At 39.6% G+C, this 15,284-nt stretch overlaps 1 protein-coding gene across 2 annotated transcripts in view; it reads right to left on the bottom strand.

The window, feature by feature from the left end:
* Positions 1 to 8,942, bottom strand: part of gcc2 (GRIP and coiled-coil domain containing 2) — a 30,700-nt gene extending 21,758 nt beyond the window's left edge. The window contains exons 1-7 of one of the 2 annotated variants that reach the window (XM_058082492.2): positions 8,630 to 8,941; positions 8,192 to 8,254; positions 8,024 to 8,108; positions 7,875 to 7,945; positions 7,712 to 7,816; positions 6,591 to 7,083; positions 2,332 to 4,166 (exon numbers count right to left, since the gene is read on the bottom strand). In XM_058082492.2, the coding sequence (XP_057938475.2) occupies positions 2,332 to 4,166; positions 6,591 to 7,083; positions 7,712 to 7,816; positions 7,875 to 7,945; positions 8,024 to 8,108; positions 8,192 to 8,254; positions 8,630 to 8,635 (2,658 nt within the window). In that variant the 5' untranslated portion in view covers positions 8,636 to 8,941. Of the gene's footprint in view, positions 1 to 2,331; positions 4,167 to 6,590; positions 7,084 to 7,711; positions 7,817 to 7,874; positions 7,946 to 8,023; positions 8,109 to 8,191; positions 8,255 to 8,629 lie in introns of both variants that reach the window. The other variant, XM_058082493.2, reaches the window with a different exon arrangement.
* Positions 8,943 to 15,284: the final 6,342 nt, after the last annotated feature.

Below are 15,284 nucleotides of genomic sequence, written 5' to 3'. Positions count from 1 at the left end.
GCAGTTGATGTTTGCTAAATACAAGGATGAAGAGTCTTGAACCAGAAAAAAACCAACAACAAAAAAAAACCTTAAACTGTATTATGGAAAGCAGGAAGTGAACAAATGTAACAGTTACTGATTGTAAAAGTACCAGATGGAGGGGTAGGATTAATTAAGCTTTGCTTCTTCCTACTCCTTTTGGACATGTGGAACTGTGTACTGATTATGGGATGCGCTCAATTGTAATCTGATGCATGTTCAAATGAAATAAAACCATTACCACACGCACACTATTATATGCTCATTATTTTCCTTGAATTATTTGTCTAATTTTATCTGTAAAAGTGTTAAACTGACATACTAGCTGTATGTTCTCTTGTCCCTTTTTCTGTAAACATCAGACCACATCGAACTATGTAATAAAATTTTACAGTTTTGTTGTTTTTTTTACTAAATAAGACATCCGACTTGTAAGTCATGTTGCCAGTTTGTATGTTAAAAATGTAAATACCTAGAAAGCAACTGGCGGGCCAGATTCAAACGCTTGGTGGCCCGCATGTGGCCTCATGTGCTCACCCCTGACCTAACACCTAAATACATTTTTCAAATAAGAAAAACTGAAAATCCAATTAATCTGTTTGAGACACCCCAAATATCAACCCAAATTAAGATTTACATTTACAAAAACAAATTGCCATTGAAATGAATACATAACTGCTACCTTTATTGAAGATACACAGATTAGTGGCGGGTGTATTGGGAGGCGACGGAAGAGCCACACGGATGCTGTTTCATTACTGTCTCTCACAAACGTAACTTTAAAGAATTGACAGGTAAAGCTGTAAACCTGCTGACTTTAGTGTCAACTTCAGCAGCCGGTACAATAATTACTAGACACACTGCTCCATTATTTGTCTCCCTTAAGCCATTAAGGAACCTTTACAGTCCAATCCTATTGTGACCTTCATATCACAAGTTCTATCATGTATTAAATTGTGTGGTATTTGCAACTTTTCATTAAAAAAAAAAATGCAGATATTCGCTCAGGAATATGCAGTGCGCATGAAGGTTCTACAGTATTTGCATACAATGAACAAATAATAACGATGATTAAAGGATTCCCCAGCTAGAATCTGTCTATAGCAGGGATCTCAAACACGCGGCCCGCGGGGCGGGTCAAATGTGGCCCGCAGGACACTAGTTTGAGGCCCCCGCCTTGATATGAAAGTTTAATGTTAGTGCGGCCCGCGCAAGTTTGATATGGATGCTGTATGGTATCATGTACCCAGAAAAAAATATTACGTTTGATTAATGTTCATGTTAAAGGTTAAATAACTGTTAATAGTTATCATCCCTATCCGTGTGGAAGTGGTAAGTTTTTGGCTATTTAAGTTTAAAGGAAATAACTTGAAGGCTACCGTTTAGGTCGCTAGCTCTCTAGTTTGCGAGTTAGCATGCGTCTCAGAACCCTGCAGTTGCGCAATATGTTGTAAATAAAAAGAGTATAAATGTGACTATAGTCGTGTTTTGTCATGTCTACAGGGCTCTAATAATGCTTTGTTCATTTTAATCTGAAAAAAATAATTTGTCTACCCAGCAACTATATGTGGTTTCTTAAGTTTTTATTATTTGCCGTTTTATTATTATTATTATATTTATTTATTTATTTATTACTGATTGGTTGACTTTCTTTATTCTTGATTTGTTTATTTATTTTTCATCTTATTTTGTGTAGAAAAATAAAAAGTAAGATATTTGAGAACAGTGGAATGTTTTATCAGAGCTTTTCTTGTAGAAAATTGGAACCAAAGCGAAGTTTTTTAATTTTTTTTGTTTTTAATAAATGCGTTTTGTTTTTTTTTGAAAACCGGATGCGGCCCAGTCTCACCCAGACCCGAGTTCCAGTGGCCCCTAAGTAAATTGAGTTTGAGACCCCTGTTCTACAGTAATTGCATTTAATGAACAAATAATAAAGATGATTAAAGGATTCCCCAGCCAGAATCTGTCTATAGTGTCCCAACTCTAATAATCCTACAAAAAACGAGGTTCCACTGTACTTAATTCACTTCAAAAGAGCACATTTCTTATGAATAATGGGCTTTTTCATCTACAGTATATCACAAAGCTGAGATGTAGTTTTTTTCTTAAATATATACAATGTCTTAGCAAAATCCAAAACATCAAAGTGGCCATGCATCCTTCCATTTTTCACTATTTGGTGGAATATCGGTGGAAAATGTTTGGACACTGGATTACGTAGTTACTAACGCACACTTGCAGAGCCACACCGGCTGGCATCTGTTGCATCAAACCACATTCAGAGGGAACATGAACATGAACTTCACTGACCTGCAGGGCAGTCATTTCGGCCTTTAACTGAGATATGAGCGAGTCCTTCTCCATCAATTGCCTTTTAAATTCTCTACTTTCTTGGTCTGTTTTCTCAATGTTACCCTTTTCATCTCCTTCATTCTCTCTGGACATCAAATGGATTTGGGCCTGCAGCGCTTGATTCTCGGCACACATCTTCTCACTGAGCATCCTCATATCATGCAGATCTTTCTGTAGCCCTTTGGTATCCCACTGCGCTTCCTGCAGGTTCGTTCTCAGCACGTTCCTATCTTCCTCCAGACTCCGGAGCTCGTTTGGAATCACCTCGTCCAACCTTCTTTCCCTTTGAGCCTCTTCAAGACTACTCCTCAAAAGGTTTCTCTCTTTTTCCAGCTCCACTAAGCGGATTTGGAGGTCCTGCATTTCTTCTTTGGCGTTTTTAAGTTCTTCTGACCGGATCTTCAGTTCTGTCATTGTATTGTGAGCAAACTCAGCTTCTTCTCTCAGAGAATTCACCTCGGTTTCAAGATCAGATTTCTGAGATGACTGCTGCTCCAGTTGAGCCTCTGCAGTTGCCAACTTGGAGCCCACAAGTTCCCGCTCTTCCTGGCTTTGGGAAAGTACAATTAACGTGTCCTCCAATTTTTGCCGGAGCAAAGTATTGTCTGCAGAGACGTCGTGTAAAGTCACTTTTAACGAGGACACAACCTCCTCCATTCTGATCACTTCCTCTTTCAGGCTCGCCTCCATCTTGTCCCTCCCCTCCTTCAGAACTTGCATTTCAGTGTCCGTCTCCATTTTCAAGACTTTCAACTGCCTTTCGGTCTCTTCTCTCAGCAGTTGCGCTGCCTCCTTCTCCTCCAGCAGCCGCTCAATGTGTTTGGCTTTTTCATTTTGAAGCTCCTGCAGTTCCTCCTCTCGGCAATGAAGCAAGGACTGCGCTCTGTCTTGCTTTTCGGTCAGTGCATTCACAATCTCACTCAGTTCTTCAACCATGTTCTCTTTGATTTGTAGCTGGGAGAGGATCTCCTCATTCTGCTTGGTTAGCTTCTCCAGAGACTCAAGTGCTAAAGCGGATTGTTGCTTCGCAGAAGCCTGGAGTTCCTGCTGGTCAGCAGAGTCAGCCTCATTCTTGATTGTTAGGTCTTGCACAGTCCCCAGAAGAATATCTCGCTCTTCTGTAACCTCTCTGACTTTGGCTGACAATTCTTCCTTCTCTTGGCTGAGCTGCTCTATCTTGTCTTGGAGGTTCTGTAAGGCGTTTGCTCCCTGCTCCTTCATGGCTTTGTACTGGACAACAAAGTCGTTGGTCTTCTGACTCAGTTCTGTCTCAAATTTTTGCAGTACGTCCCTTGTGTGGTGGAAGTCAGCCAGGGCGGAGTCCCTCTCTCTGGTCAAGGTTTCACACTGGGACCGAAGCCTCTCTTGGTCGTCTGGATTCAGTGCGGTTTGGTCTTGGACTGGCATGGATTCAAGTGATCCAGTGATCTCTGGGTCAACCTTCATGAGATTTAGGCTGGTTGCTGTGGGGTCACTCTCCCGATTCATCTGCAACTCGTTGATTTTGAAATCCATCTCCTCTCTCTCCATCTGGAACTCCTCTTTGACTTTATCCAGCTCTGACTCAAGTTCGCTCTTCACATTACTCAGCAGGGTAAGCTCATCTTGTAGCATTGTGTTCTGTGCTTGAAGGTCTTCCAAGGCCGCTCTCAGCCGTCTGCCCCCCGTCACCTCACCATCAAACTCACTGGAGCCGGCCTGGCTGCACGCAGACAGCGTTAGCATCTTGGCGATCCCTGACCTACGGCCAGGCTCCTCATCTTCTTCTTCTTGGACGTCCTGGAGGTAACTGTCTGGAGAAAAGAAGGTGATGTTCATTTGAAACATTCATTGTGTGAATGCTGAGAGTCCTGGTGGATGCAAACTGGCAGCAATGGAAAGGATTCATAAACAAAAATGCACAAACACCATAAAACGGAAGCTAGCCAGGCGACCAGGGATGTAGGACGTAATATTTTGGAATTCACTGGTCTACATGCAAAACACTTCCAGAACAAAAGTAGACACATTTGTCTTAGTTTAGGTCACTAATAAAGAAAAAGTAAGTCAGAAATGCAGATTTGCAATATTTTCCAAGATAAAGTATTGGGTCACAATGGGAAATGTACGCAAAATAAGGCAAAAACAGTAGTTTACCAAAACGTGCACTGTATCTATAAGCAACCAGTTATGTCCAAAAGCCTGTCTGCACATTCCAATACATTCATTTCATACATACTGCGGAGTAGCCAACGTTTTTTACAATTATTATATATATTTTCAGGCTGTAAAAGCAATCACCATAAACTTAATACATCTATTTCACCGAATGGCGCCTCAACCTGGCGCCATTTGGCTGTAGCGTTTTTGTATCCTTGTTAAAACATATTGCTATTACAGTATTCTGTAATGGTGCCCTCCAGTCTCGTAACTTCCAGGGTATAGAATCGGCGGGTAGCTAGTAATGCGCTAGCTAGTAAAGGGGGGTCATGGGAAATACCCAGGGGTGTCACTAGGTTCTGAGGAAGGGTGGGGCTTAGCCCTCTGGAGATGCACAGGATATGAATGAATGCAGTATTCAGAATGAATTAAGAAATCCAAAAAACAAATAACGAACAAGAACCAGGATATAACTTTCCCACTTTTGGACAGATTCAGAGATTAGAAATTTAGATACTCAATTGTTTTAGGCGACCATTAAATTTGAATGAAAACACATGGCGAATTCTGACAGACTTCCTGAGTCTGTCTTCATGCCCCCAAAGGCTGAAGAGAGCGCAGGGCACATTTGACACTACAACCACGACCATGATATTAGCTACTGGCTAGCTAATTAGCATATACAGTGTTCCTTTATGGCTGGAATCTACCTCTTGGCTGCAAAACAACTGAGGTAAAAGACATGAGCCGAGATCGCCTATACTTTTTTTTTCCCCCATTTCATTTATTTTTTTTTTCTTTTTTTTCTTTTTTTGTAAAATGGGAAAGTGTGGTTCATGGTTCAATCTGCTGTTAACTGTGGACTGGAGCTAACTAATTGCTACCAGCAGAGATGAATACTTGCTTTTTTGAAAAACCTTTTTATATCCAATCTTCTCCTACTGCTGCTCTAGTCAATAGTTGGCTCTGTGTGCTGCAAAGGTAGACTGGTCTGCATAGACTGGATTCTCAGTGATGTGGGCGTACTCGAAATGGTCAAGTGAAATGGACTGGGTAAATGCAGTGAAGGGGCTCTCTATCTTACACCATGAAATAAAGGGAAATGGACGGATTTATGATTATAAATTAATGAGAGGTAATGTGAATATTTATTTTAACTCCTATTCTTGCACTACTATATAAAATTTGTCAAAGATTGTAAAAAAATCTATGAAAAAAAAATCAAATTATTTTGAATTGGGTCTTCAGCACCCCTAAAATAGGCTTAATGATGCCACTGGAAATACCTATTTTTACTATAGCCCTCACAAAAAACGCCAACAGTGTTCCATTTACATACCTAACCAAGCTACAGCAATACTATTATTGTAGCAGCTAACATGAAAAAATATTTATATCTCACGGACTAACACAATGCGTCACTAATGGCTAGTCTCAGCGTCATTCACAGACAGAAGAGTGGATACCTAGCTCTCAATTTCACTACCAAGACTGAACAACATGCTTGTTTGTTGTCAGCATTTTTTTTTGCTGAGGACTGGAACACATGTCTTTTGCTGGAAGACACAGCCATCACAAGGAAAGCACACATGATAAGGGTTGTCGCTGCTGTTGACAGAACTAGCATAAGCATGTGTATGAATGCGCCTCGAAAAGACATTTCGGTAGTGTTTAAAATCATGAAAATACAGCAAGATACTGCAAATATTACATGTTAGCATCAGTGTATGTGTTAATGCATGATCACAGGTGTATCACAATTACAACACTGTAAGCTAGCTCAAATTAACTTGTTTTCTCATGTTATAATGCACAGAAAAAAGAAAAAAATGTGTGTTCATGTTTCACATAAGGATTGTGAATGATGGGAAAAAGTGGAGTTCCGCTTTAAAACAATTTCCAAGTTTGGTTTACTCACTGTCCCTATGAGACATCACTGTGCTCCCACCAAGGGATCCAGCTCCATTATCCCTTTATTATCTGCCCTCACTGAAAAACAGATTCTAAATAACACCATGCTCCTCTTTTAGTGGAAAAGACCAATAATGACGAATATGGGACATGGGTGTTTGCCAAACCTTTGAGAGCCAGCTGCTCTGTCAGTTCCTCCTGGAGCAGAAGAAGACGCTCCCTCTCCACCTCACAGTCCTCCTCAAGAGCCCTCAGCTCCTCCTCATGCTGACTGCTCCTCTGAGCCAGCTCTTCTTTTAGGTTCTCCACCTCCTGCTGGGCTTCAGTCAGCTCACTTTGGTGACTCTCCTGGAGGTCTGCAATCTCCCTTGAGTTTCGATCTTGGATTGCTTCAAGTTCAGCTCGAAGTGCCTGAAGTTGAACATTTAGGGAGCATTTATCATGTTCCTGGTCATCATTCACGCTAGCTTCCTCAGATAGGCATGGTTTCTCTCTTTCGTTTGCTCTCTCCTTATCACAGCCTTCTCGCTCTTTCAGCAATTTCTGGAAATATGCTACTTCTTCTTGATGTTTATTGTCCGATTCCTCGATGTTGAGCTTTAGCGTGCCAATGGTCCGTTTGTGGTCTTCTATCACATGACCAAGCTCTGCGATCTCATCCTGCACAGAAGTAGAGTTACAGTGGCGTGAAAAAGTGTTTGCTCCTTTCCTGATTTCATATTTTTTGCATGTCTGTTGCACTTAAATGTTTCAAATCATGAAACAAATTCCTCGCTATCAAGTATGATGTAATGCTGTTTCCACGTCCCGTGTCCCATGTATACAAGGTGGTGTATACAACAAGGTGTAATGAGGAATGTGATGTTTCCAGTCACCTTTTTTTGCGAGGAGGCATCTTTTAAATGATTTCTGAATCACTCAGAGTCACCACTGCACCATGTTTTCACCATTTGTGGATAATGGCTCTCACTGTGGTTTGCTGGAGTCCCAAAGCTTTAGAAATGGTTATAACCTTATCCAGACTGATAGATTAATTATTGATCGATCAATTACTTTCTTTTGCCTTTGTTCCTGATTTATTTCTCGCTTAACATTAAACATTTGGTTTAAAAACAACATTATGTGTTCAGTTGTATTGTCATTGTCGAATTTCAATTTTTTGATGATCTGTAACATTTAAGTGCGACAAATATGCAAAATCAGGAAGGGGGAATTTATGAACATGTTGCTCTAATCATATTACCCATCGATGAGTAAATATTTTTAAATATACACAACATCAATTTACCTTGGCTAACTGTTTCGCCTTCTCAAATTCTTTACGAGACAAAGCAAGGCTATGCTGCGTTTCCGCCTTCTCCAGTGATAATGCAGTCATCTTCTCTGTTAGCTCCTGTCACACAAATGTTATGTACAGTACAAAATACACTGTGAATTGACAATTGTCAAACCTGTATCAACAAGGAGTCATCTGAACTGCTTTTGGGATGCTCTTTGAGGGTTTCAACTTCTTTCTCCAAATCTGAAAGGGCATATCAGGATATACACTGCAGAAACAGAAACCTCAATTATCTCAGTCCAAAGATAATCATCGAGTTACCTGCACATCTGCTTTTCATTTTTTGGAAAGCAGCCATCTGCTTCTTGGCAAACTTGATGAGATCCTCTTTGGACAGTCCATTCAGCTAAAAGATCCACATGAATGGAGCGTGTCATTCAAATTGTCTACATAGAGTGTAATACATTGGGTTAAAACTTCAAATAATACCTTAGATTTGGGTGCATCAGCTGGTGGTGAAACCACAGATTCAGCTCCTATGCCGACAGGGTCCTGTGAAAGCAAAGCAAAAATAAAATAAGTTACAATTATAGAAAGGCATTTTTTCATATTCACATGCTTTTAACTGAATTTATATTGTAACTTTTCTGACATCCAGCAACATTTCACGTCGTTTTAGTTTCAATCCAATGCAAAATTAAGTCATATTGTCGTTCTCAAACACAATTGTCACGTTTAACCAAAAAGACTTTCCTTTTATATTACAAAAAAAACAACAAAACGAAGATAGCTGCTGAATACATCACCAAGTTTATTGCCAAACTATTCATTGCAGTACGTCAATACAATTTAAAAAACGGTATGTTTATGTTACTAATGTTACAGCTTGAGTGCTGCTAAAGCTAATAATTCATTGAATGAACTTACTTCCATTTCGGGTGCCTTTAACTCCTCTTGCGGGCAATAAGTGATCGCCGGAGAGCCAGTGGGACACCGTGAAAAAGTAATAATCTAACAAAGTTCGATTCCTTGCAGATTTTATGCGACAGAACTGTCACTGTTTTGCTCGAGTGTAAAGCTACATTGTTGGAGTGGAACACTTCCGCATACGTCAATTGAGTGACGTCAGCGCGTCTACGTCAATTTAAAGGAGGGTCTACATCCTACTCTAACCGGGCTACGAAGGCCAGACGTTCGGAGGCTCCTGCTCCAGCCGCGAATCAGCCTGGTGAATTCAGATGGTCTAGCCTTCCTCACACTTCCTGGTTGTGTCACGTGGTCTCATGTTTAAACTGACGTCATTACAGAATGATTTACTAACATACTGTAACTAAAGTGAAGGTAAACAAACAAAAGAAATGTTCTGTCTGCCGATTTATCTCCAGCTCACAGCTAAACCTGATATATTAAACAGTTGTAATCTTAATAGCTCCTTTATTTAGTTATTACTTTATGGCTATTTTGTTCATTTGTACAACACTCTAATCAGCAAAAACACGAGTTTGAATATATTTACAATTTGATGCCATCTCTTGTCATAGTTCCAGAAAAAAAACATCACAACCAAGTAATAGTGGTGTGTATGGATTTTATGGATACTGAAAATGTTAAGCTTTAATAAATGTCTAATGTCGTAAGGGCATCACTTGTCTGAGCCATTTCTGTGGCAGCTATTTTCATTTATTATTATTATTATTATTATTATTATTATTATTATTATTATTTCTAGGGTTTTTTAAATGCCAAACATTTAGGTCACTATAAAGATCACATTCTGCAGTATTTAACATAACTTTATAGTAATAAGTTGTTAACTGAGAATAATGTAGGAACTGTAACATAACAGTATTATAGTGACCAAAGAGCACAGGACTATAATACTTTTACAGTAATAAACTGTAGATCAATGTAGCACACTGTAGAATAACAGTGTAAGTTGCCAATTTAACAGGAAAATTGTTACAGTGTAATTTAACAGTAGTAAGTTGTTAATCGAGAATAATGTAGGAACTGTAAAATAACAGTATAATACTGTAATGTTCTATACAGCACAGTACTGTAATACTTTTACAGTAATAAACTGTTGTTGTAGATCACAGTAGCACGCTTTAGAATAACAGTGTAAGTTGCCAATTTAACAGGAAAATTGTTACAGTGTAATTTAACAGTAGTAAGTTGTTAATCGAGAATAATGTAGGAACTGTAAAATAACAGTATAATATTGTAATGTTCTATACAGCACAGTACTGTAATACTTTTACAGTAATAAACTGTTGTTGTAGATCACAGTAGCACGCTGTAGAATAACAGTTTGAAGCTGGCAACTCTAATGTTCAGTTAATTCATATATAAATTACATACATACACACTAATAATAATAATACATAAAAATATGATTCAAATTCAATTTAATACATATTTATTATATTGACAATGCATCAGCAATCTATTGTATGCAGGCAAATTAGGATCCATGAACATGCCTACTCTAGTATACCATCATGCTGATATAAGGCTTCTTGCTAGGAAAAAAAAAACGTAGCTCTAGCTGTGCCTTCTCTGTATTCCTTTCACGTAGGGTCCAATTTCATCTATTGAATATGGAGGCTGTTTTGACACGAATGATAGAAGAACTGACAGGGAGAGCTTAGCGAGATGCCTCTCATCCTGACAAGGGTGGGATACAGTGGGCAGAGGGGCAGATGCTCTGCTGACTCCCTGTCTCTTCTAGAAGACACCAGCTCTGTCTCCATGCTGTTCCACCCCCCACGCCCCACCATCGGGTCAGAGCCATCAATCACAGCCCCGCCCTTGATTTCTCCCTCGGTATCTTGCAGTATTTTGCTGTCGTGTTTCTCCCCCAACTCAAAGTTGTCAGTCTGGGATGGCTTTGTGGTAAGAACTGACAATGGCTGCTGTTTCTGGAGCGATGAATGGCCTCCTCGTTGACTTCGAGATCGTCCAAGCTTCTCTATTTTCTTTTGTCAGTTATACTTCATACCAAACCAGACTAGTTTTTTTTCCACCAAATTGAAGGATGTGGGTCTTAGTTTGATACTTATGTTTATTACGTATAGGTCAATATACACCAGGGGTCTCAAACTCAATTTACTTGGGGGCCACTGGAGCTCGGGTCTGGGTGAGACTGGGCCGCATCAGGTTTTCCAAAAAAAAAGAAAAAAAACGCATTTATTAAAAACAAAAAAATTAAAAAACTTCGCTTTGGTTCCAATTTTCTAGAAGAAAAGCTCTGATAAAACATTCCACTGTTCTCAAATATCTTAATTTTTATTTTTCTACACAAAATAAGCTAAAAAATAAATAAACAAATCAAGAATAAAGAAAATCAATCAATCAATAATAAATAAATAAATATAATAATAATAATAAAACGGCAAATAATAAAAACTTAAGAAACCACATATAGTTGGTGTATAGACAAATTATTTTTTTTCATATTAAAATGAACAAAGCATTATTAGAGCCCTGTAGACATGACAAAACACGACTATAGTCACATTTATACTTTTTTTATTTACAACATATTGCGCAACTGCAGGGTCTTGAGACACATGCTAACTCGCAAACTAGAGAGCTAGCGACGGTAGCCTTCAAGTTATTTCCTTTAAACTTAAATAGCCAAAAACTTACCACTTCCACACGGATAGGGAAGATAACTATTAACAGTTATTTAACCTTTAACTTGAACATTAATCAAACATAATAATTTTTTCTGGGTACATGATACCATACAGCATCCATATCAAACTTGCGTGGGCCGCACTAACATTAAACTTTCATATCAAGGCCGGGGCCTCAAACGAGTGTCCTGCGGGCCACACATCCACATATTTAAGTTATAGGTGACAAAGCAAATTTGTGTAATATCTAATGATACATGTCATTAACAAGGAATATATTTTCTGAATATTTATATTTATAGTTATCTTTTCAAAATAGTTGCCAATTAAAAGCGAACTGCGGGCCAAAGATGGCCAGTTTGGACACCCCACGCGCATAAAATCTAGCATAACATGGATGGACTTGATGATTGTGAAACAGTGAGTTTGTCATCCCCTCTTGACCCATTTTACTTCCCCTGTTGGCCCTCCACTCTAGTATACTTCACTTCCTACCAATCAGTGGAAGGTGACTTTCAGGTAGGTGGGTGATGATGATGATGACGTGCGCTAGTGATGGGAAACTTGAATCCTTTTACAGACTTTTATGAGTCAGTCTCTGAAGTGAATCAGGTACTCAATTCAGTCATAACAAAGCGCTTGCTCAGTACTCGTGTCAGTGAAACACAAGTCTTTGTTAAGTACCAGTGTATTTTCCGAGTACCCGAGAGTCTGTGATACTCAAATTTCCATTCCGCACCCTGGGCCTGTAAAACCCGAGACTCAAACTCTGTAAGTCTTCATTGAATACCTGTGTGTCAGTGAAACTCGAGTCATCGTTGAGCACTCGTGAGTCGCTCAGAGTTGAATCTTTGTCGAGCCCATGAATCATGTCAATGAAATGTCGGGTTTTTATCAAGCGCCTGTGAGTCAAGTGCAACTCGAGTTTTCATCGAGCATGCGTGAGTCAGTGGAACTGGTGTCTTTGTTGAGCACTGTGAATCACGGAAACTTCTATCTTCATCAAGTGAGTCACAAGTGTTCATCGAGTCCCAGTGAGTCAGTGAAACTCGAGTCTTGTCAAGTTCCTGTGAGTCAGTGAAACTCGAGTCTTCGTTGAGCACTCGTGAGTCACTAAAAGTTGAGTCTTTGTCGAGCCCATGAATTATGTCAATGAAATGTCGGGTTTTTATTAAGCGCCTGTGAGTCAAGTGCAACTCGAGTTTTCATCGAGCATGCATGAGTCAGTGGAACTGGTGTCTTTGTTGAGCACTGTGAATCATGGAAACTTCTATCTTCATCAAGTGAGTCACAAGTGTTCATCGAGTCCCAGTGAGTCAGTGAAACTCGAGTCTTGTCAAGTTCCTGTGAGTCAGTGAAACTCGAGTCTTCGTTGAGCACTCGTGAGTCACTAAAAGTTGAGTCTTTGTCGAGCCCATGAATTATGTCAATGAAATGTCGGGTTTTTATCAAGCGCCTGTGAGTCAAGTGCAACTTGAGTTTTCATCGAGCATGCGTGAGTCAGTGGAACTGGAGTCTTTGTTGAGCACTGTGAATCACTGAAACGTCCATCTTCATCAAAAAGTCAGTCACAAGTGTTCATCGAGTCCCTGTAAGTCAGTGAAACTCGAGTCTTTGTCAAGTTCCTGTGAGTCAGTGAAACTTCAGTCTTTGTTGGGCACATTCAGTCACTGAAACTCAAGTCTTGGTCGAATACCCGAGAGTCAGTGAAACTGGAGTCTTCATCAAGTAAACGTGAACCATTGAAACGCAACATTATGTTGAGTATTCATAATCAGAGAAACTGAAGTCTTAGTTGAGTAATCGTGAGTCAATGAAACTTGAGTCTTCATCAAGTAAACGTGAACCATTGAAACGCAACATTATGTTGAGTATTCATAATCAGAGAAACTGAAGTCTTAGTTGAGTAATCGTGAGTCAGTAAAAGTTGATTCTTCACCAAGTACCCGTGAGTCATTGAAAGGCGAAGCTTTGTTGAGTACCCATAATCAGTCAAGACTAGAGCTGTTGCTTTTTCTGAGGGGCCACCCTGGACTGGTCGCCATCCAATCACAGGGCACATATAGACAAACAACCATTCACACTCACATTCATACCTATGGACAATTTGGAGTCGCCAATTAACCTAGCATGTTTTTGGAATGTGGAAGGAAACCGGAGTACCCGGAGAAAACCCATGCATGCACAGGGAGAACATGTAAACTCCACACAGAGATGGCAAAGGGTGGAATTGAACCCTGGTCTCCTAGCTGCAAGGTCTGTGCGCTAACCACTCGCCCACCGTGCCGCCCCAAATATAAATTAATGTTGCATAAATTTATCTAGCTGTAGCAGGGATGAGTAAGTGAACAAATCAACAAAGACGAGTACCCAGAGTCCCAATTCAGTAAAAAAAACAACACAAACGAATCGTTCATGGCATGCGCATCTCTAATGTTAATTCACACACCCTCTTGACTGTGATTGAAGCCTAACAGGAGGACTCTTCAGCCCAACTCAGATGGACTCATTAATTAATGCCTCATTTAAAAACAACATCAGTGTAGTTTATGTGCAATTACAAGTAGTGATCACATGGAAAGTACCTTCATGACAACAACTGTGTTCCATCTTTGCATGTCAAAGACTTCAGATGCGATGATCAGCTTCTATTTTGTCCTTCCGGTCCTGCTATGTTTTCCCTCCATTGCCACTTGCGTTTTGTTTTTCTTCCTGACATTTTTCTCCCACAGAATGGCAGCACCATTAATGGAGCTGACATTTTAACATATAGCTTTGACATTTCACTGTGTTATTGTGGGAACTGAAGCCCTGATTGTTCTTTTCAGTTTAGACCTCGAGAGAGAGTGTGTTTTCTAAATAATGACCAACGCTTAAACTCTCCAAAGATGAAAGATATGACACTATATTCTGAGCTGCTGTTAATTATGTTGGGTTATTACAGGCGCTGTCAAATGAATAATTGGGGGGGGAAATGACATTCATCACAGTTTTCAAATTAATTTCATCTACTAAACTCTGTTTTATAAATGCCAATTTTTGCTGTATTTTATTTAAAGAAAGTGAGTGTCCTTGAATGCATCACACGGTAGTCTAGTGTCTATGAGACGAGAAAGGTATTACAGACATGTCACAATAAGGCCTAAGTAACAAAATTAATTAGCTACCACAGTTAAAACACTGTTTTTCACAGCTCTACTTATTACATAATAGGTTAATAGTTATAATATTTTTAATGTCTAACTTTTTATACCTGACTGCTGTGCCCCGCCCCGCTTTTACTCATGTTTTAACTGTGTATAAACGAATGAATGTTGTATTTTAATGTATATTTTACTCTGTTTACTTGCTTTTATTCAACTCCATTCTTCTGTATTTTGAAAAGCGCTATACAAATAAAATGTATTATTCATTCATTCATTCATTCATTCATTCTCTACCGGTTTTTCCTCACGAGGGTCGCGGGCGTGCTGGAGCCTATCCCAGCTGTCTTTGACTGGTCGCCAGCCAATCACAGGGCACATATAGACAAACAACCATTCACACTCACATTCATACTTATGGACAATTTGGAGTCACCAATTAACCTAGCATGTTTTTGGAATGTGGGAGGAAACCGGAGTACCCGGAGAAAACCCACGCATGCATGGGGAGAACATGCAAACTCCACACAAAGATGGCCGAGGGTGGAATTGAACCAAGGTCTCCTAGCTGTGAGCGCAGACTGACATGATATCATGAAAAAAAAAAGTTATCCTCCTATTCCGTGTGGAAGTGGTACATTTTTGTTCGTCCTCCCCCCTCAGTTGCAAACCCTGTCTTAAGTTTAGAATAAATAAATGAGAGGCTATGCTTTAAGTCTTGGCAGTCTCTTATGTCCTTGCAGAGATTTCATAGTGGCCAATTAACCTAGCATGTTTTTGGAATGTGGGAGGAAACCG

Source organism: Doryrhamphus excisus, linkage group LG12 (assembly GCF_037039965.1).
Source record: "Doryrhamphus excisus strain RoL-2023G ecotype Guam linkage group LG12, RoL_Dexc_Guam_v1.1, whole genome shotgun sequence".
In the NCBI taxonomy this organism is placed as follows: domain Eukaryota; kingdom Metazoa; phylum Chordata; class Actinopteri; order Syngnathiformes; family Syngnathidae; genus Doryrhamphus; species Doryrhamphus excisus.
Note: the sequence above shows the minus strand (reverse complement) of the source record. Positions and strands in the feature narration are given on the sequence as shown.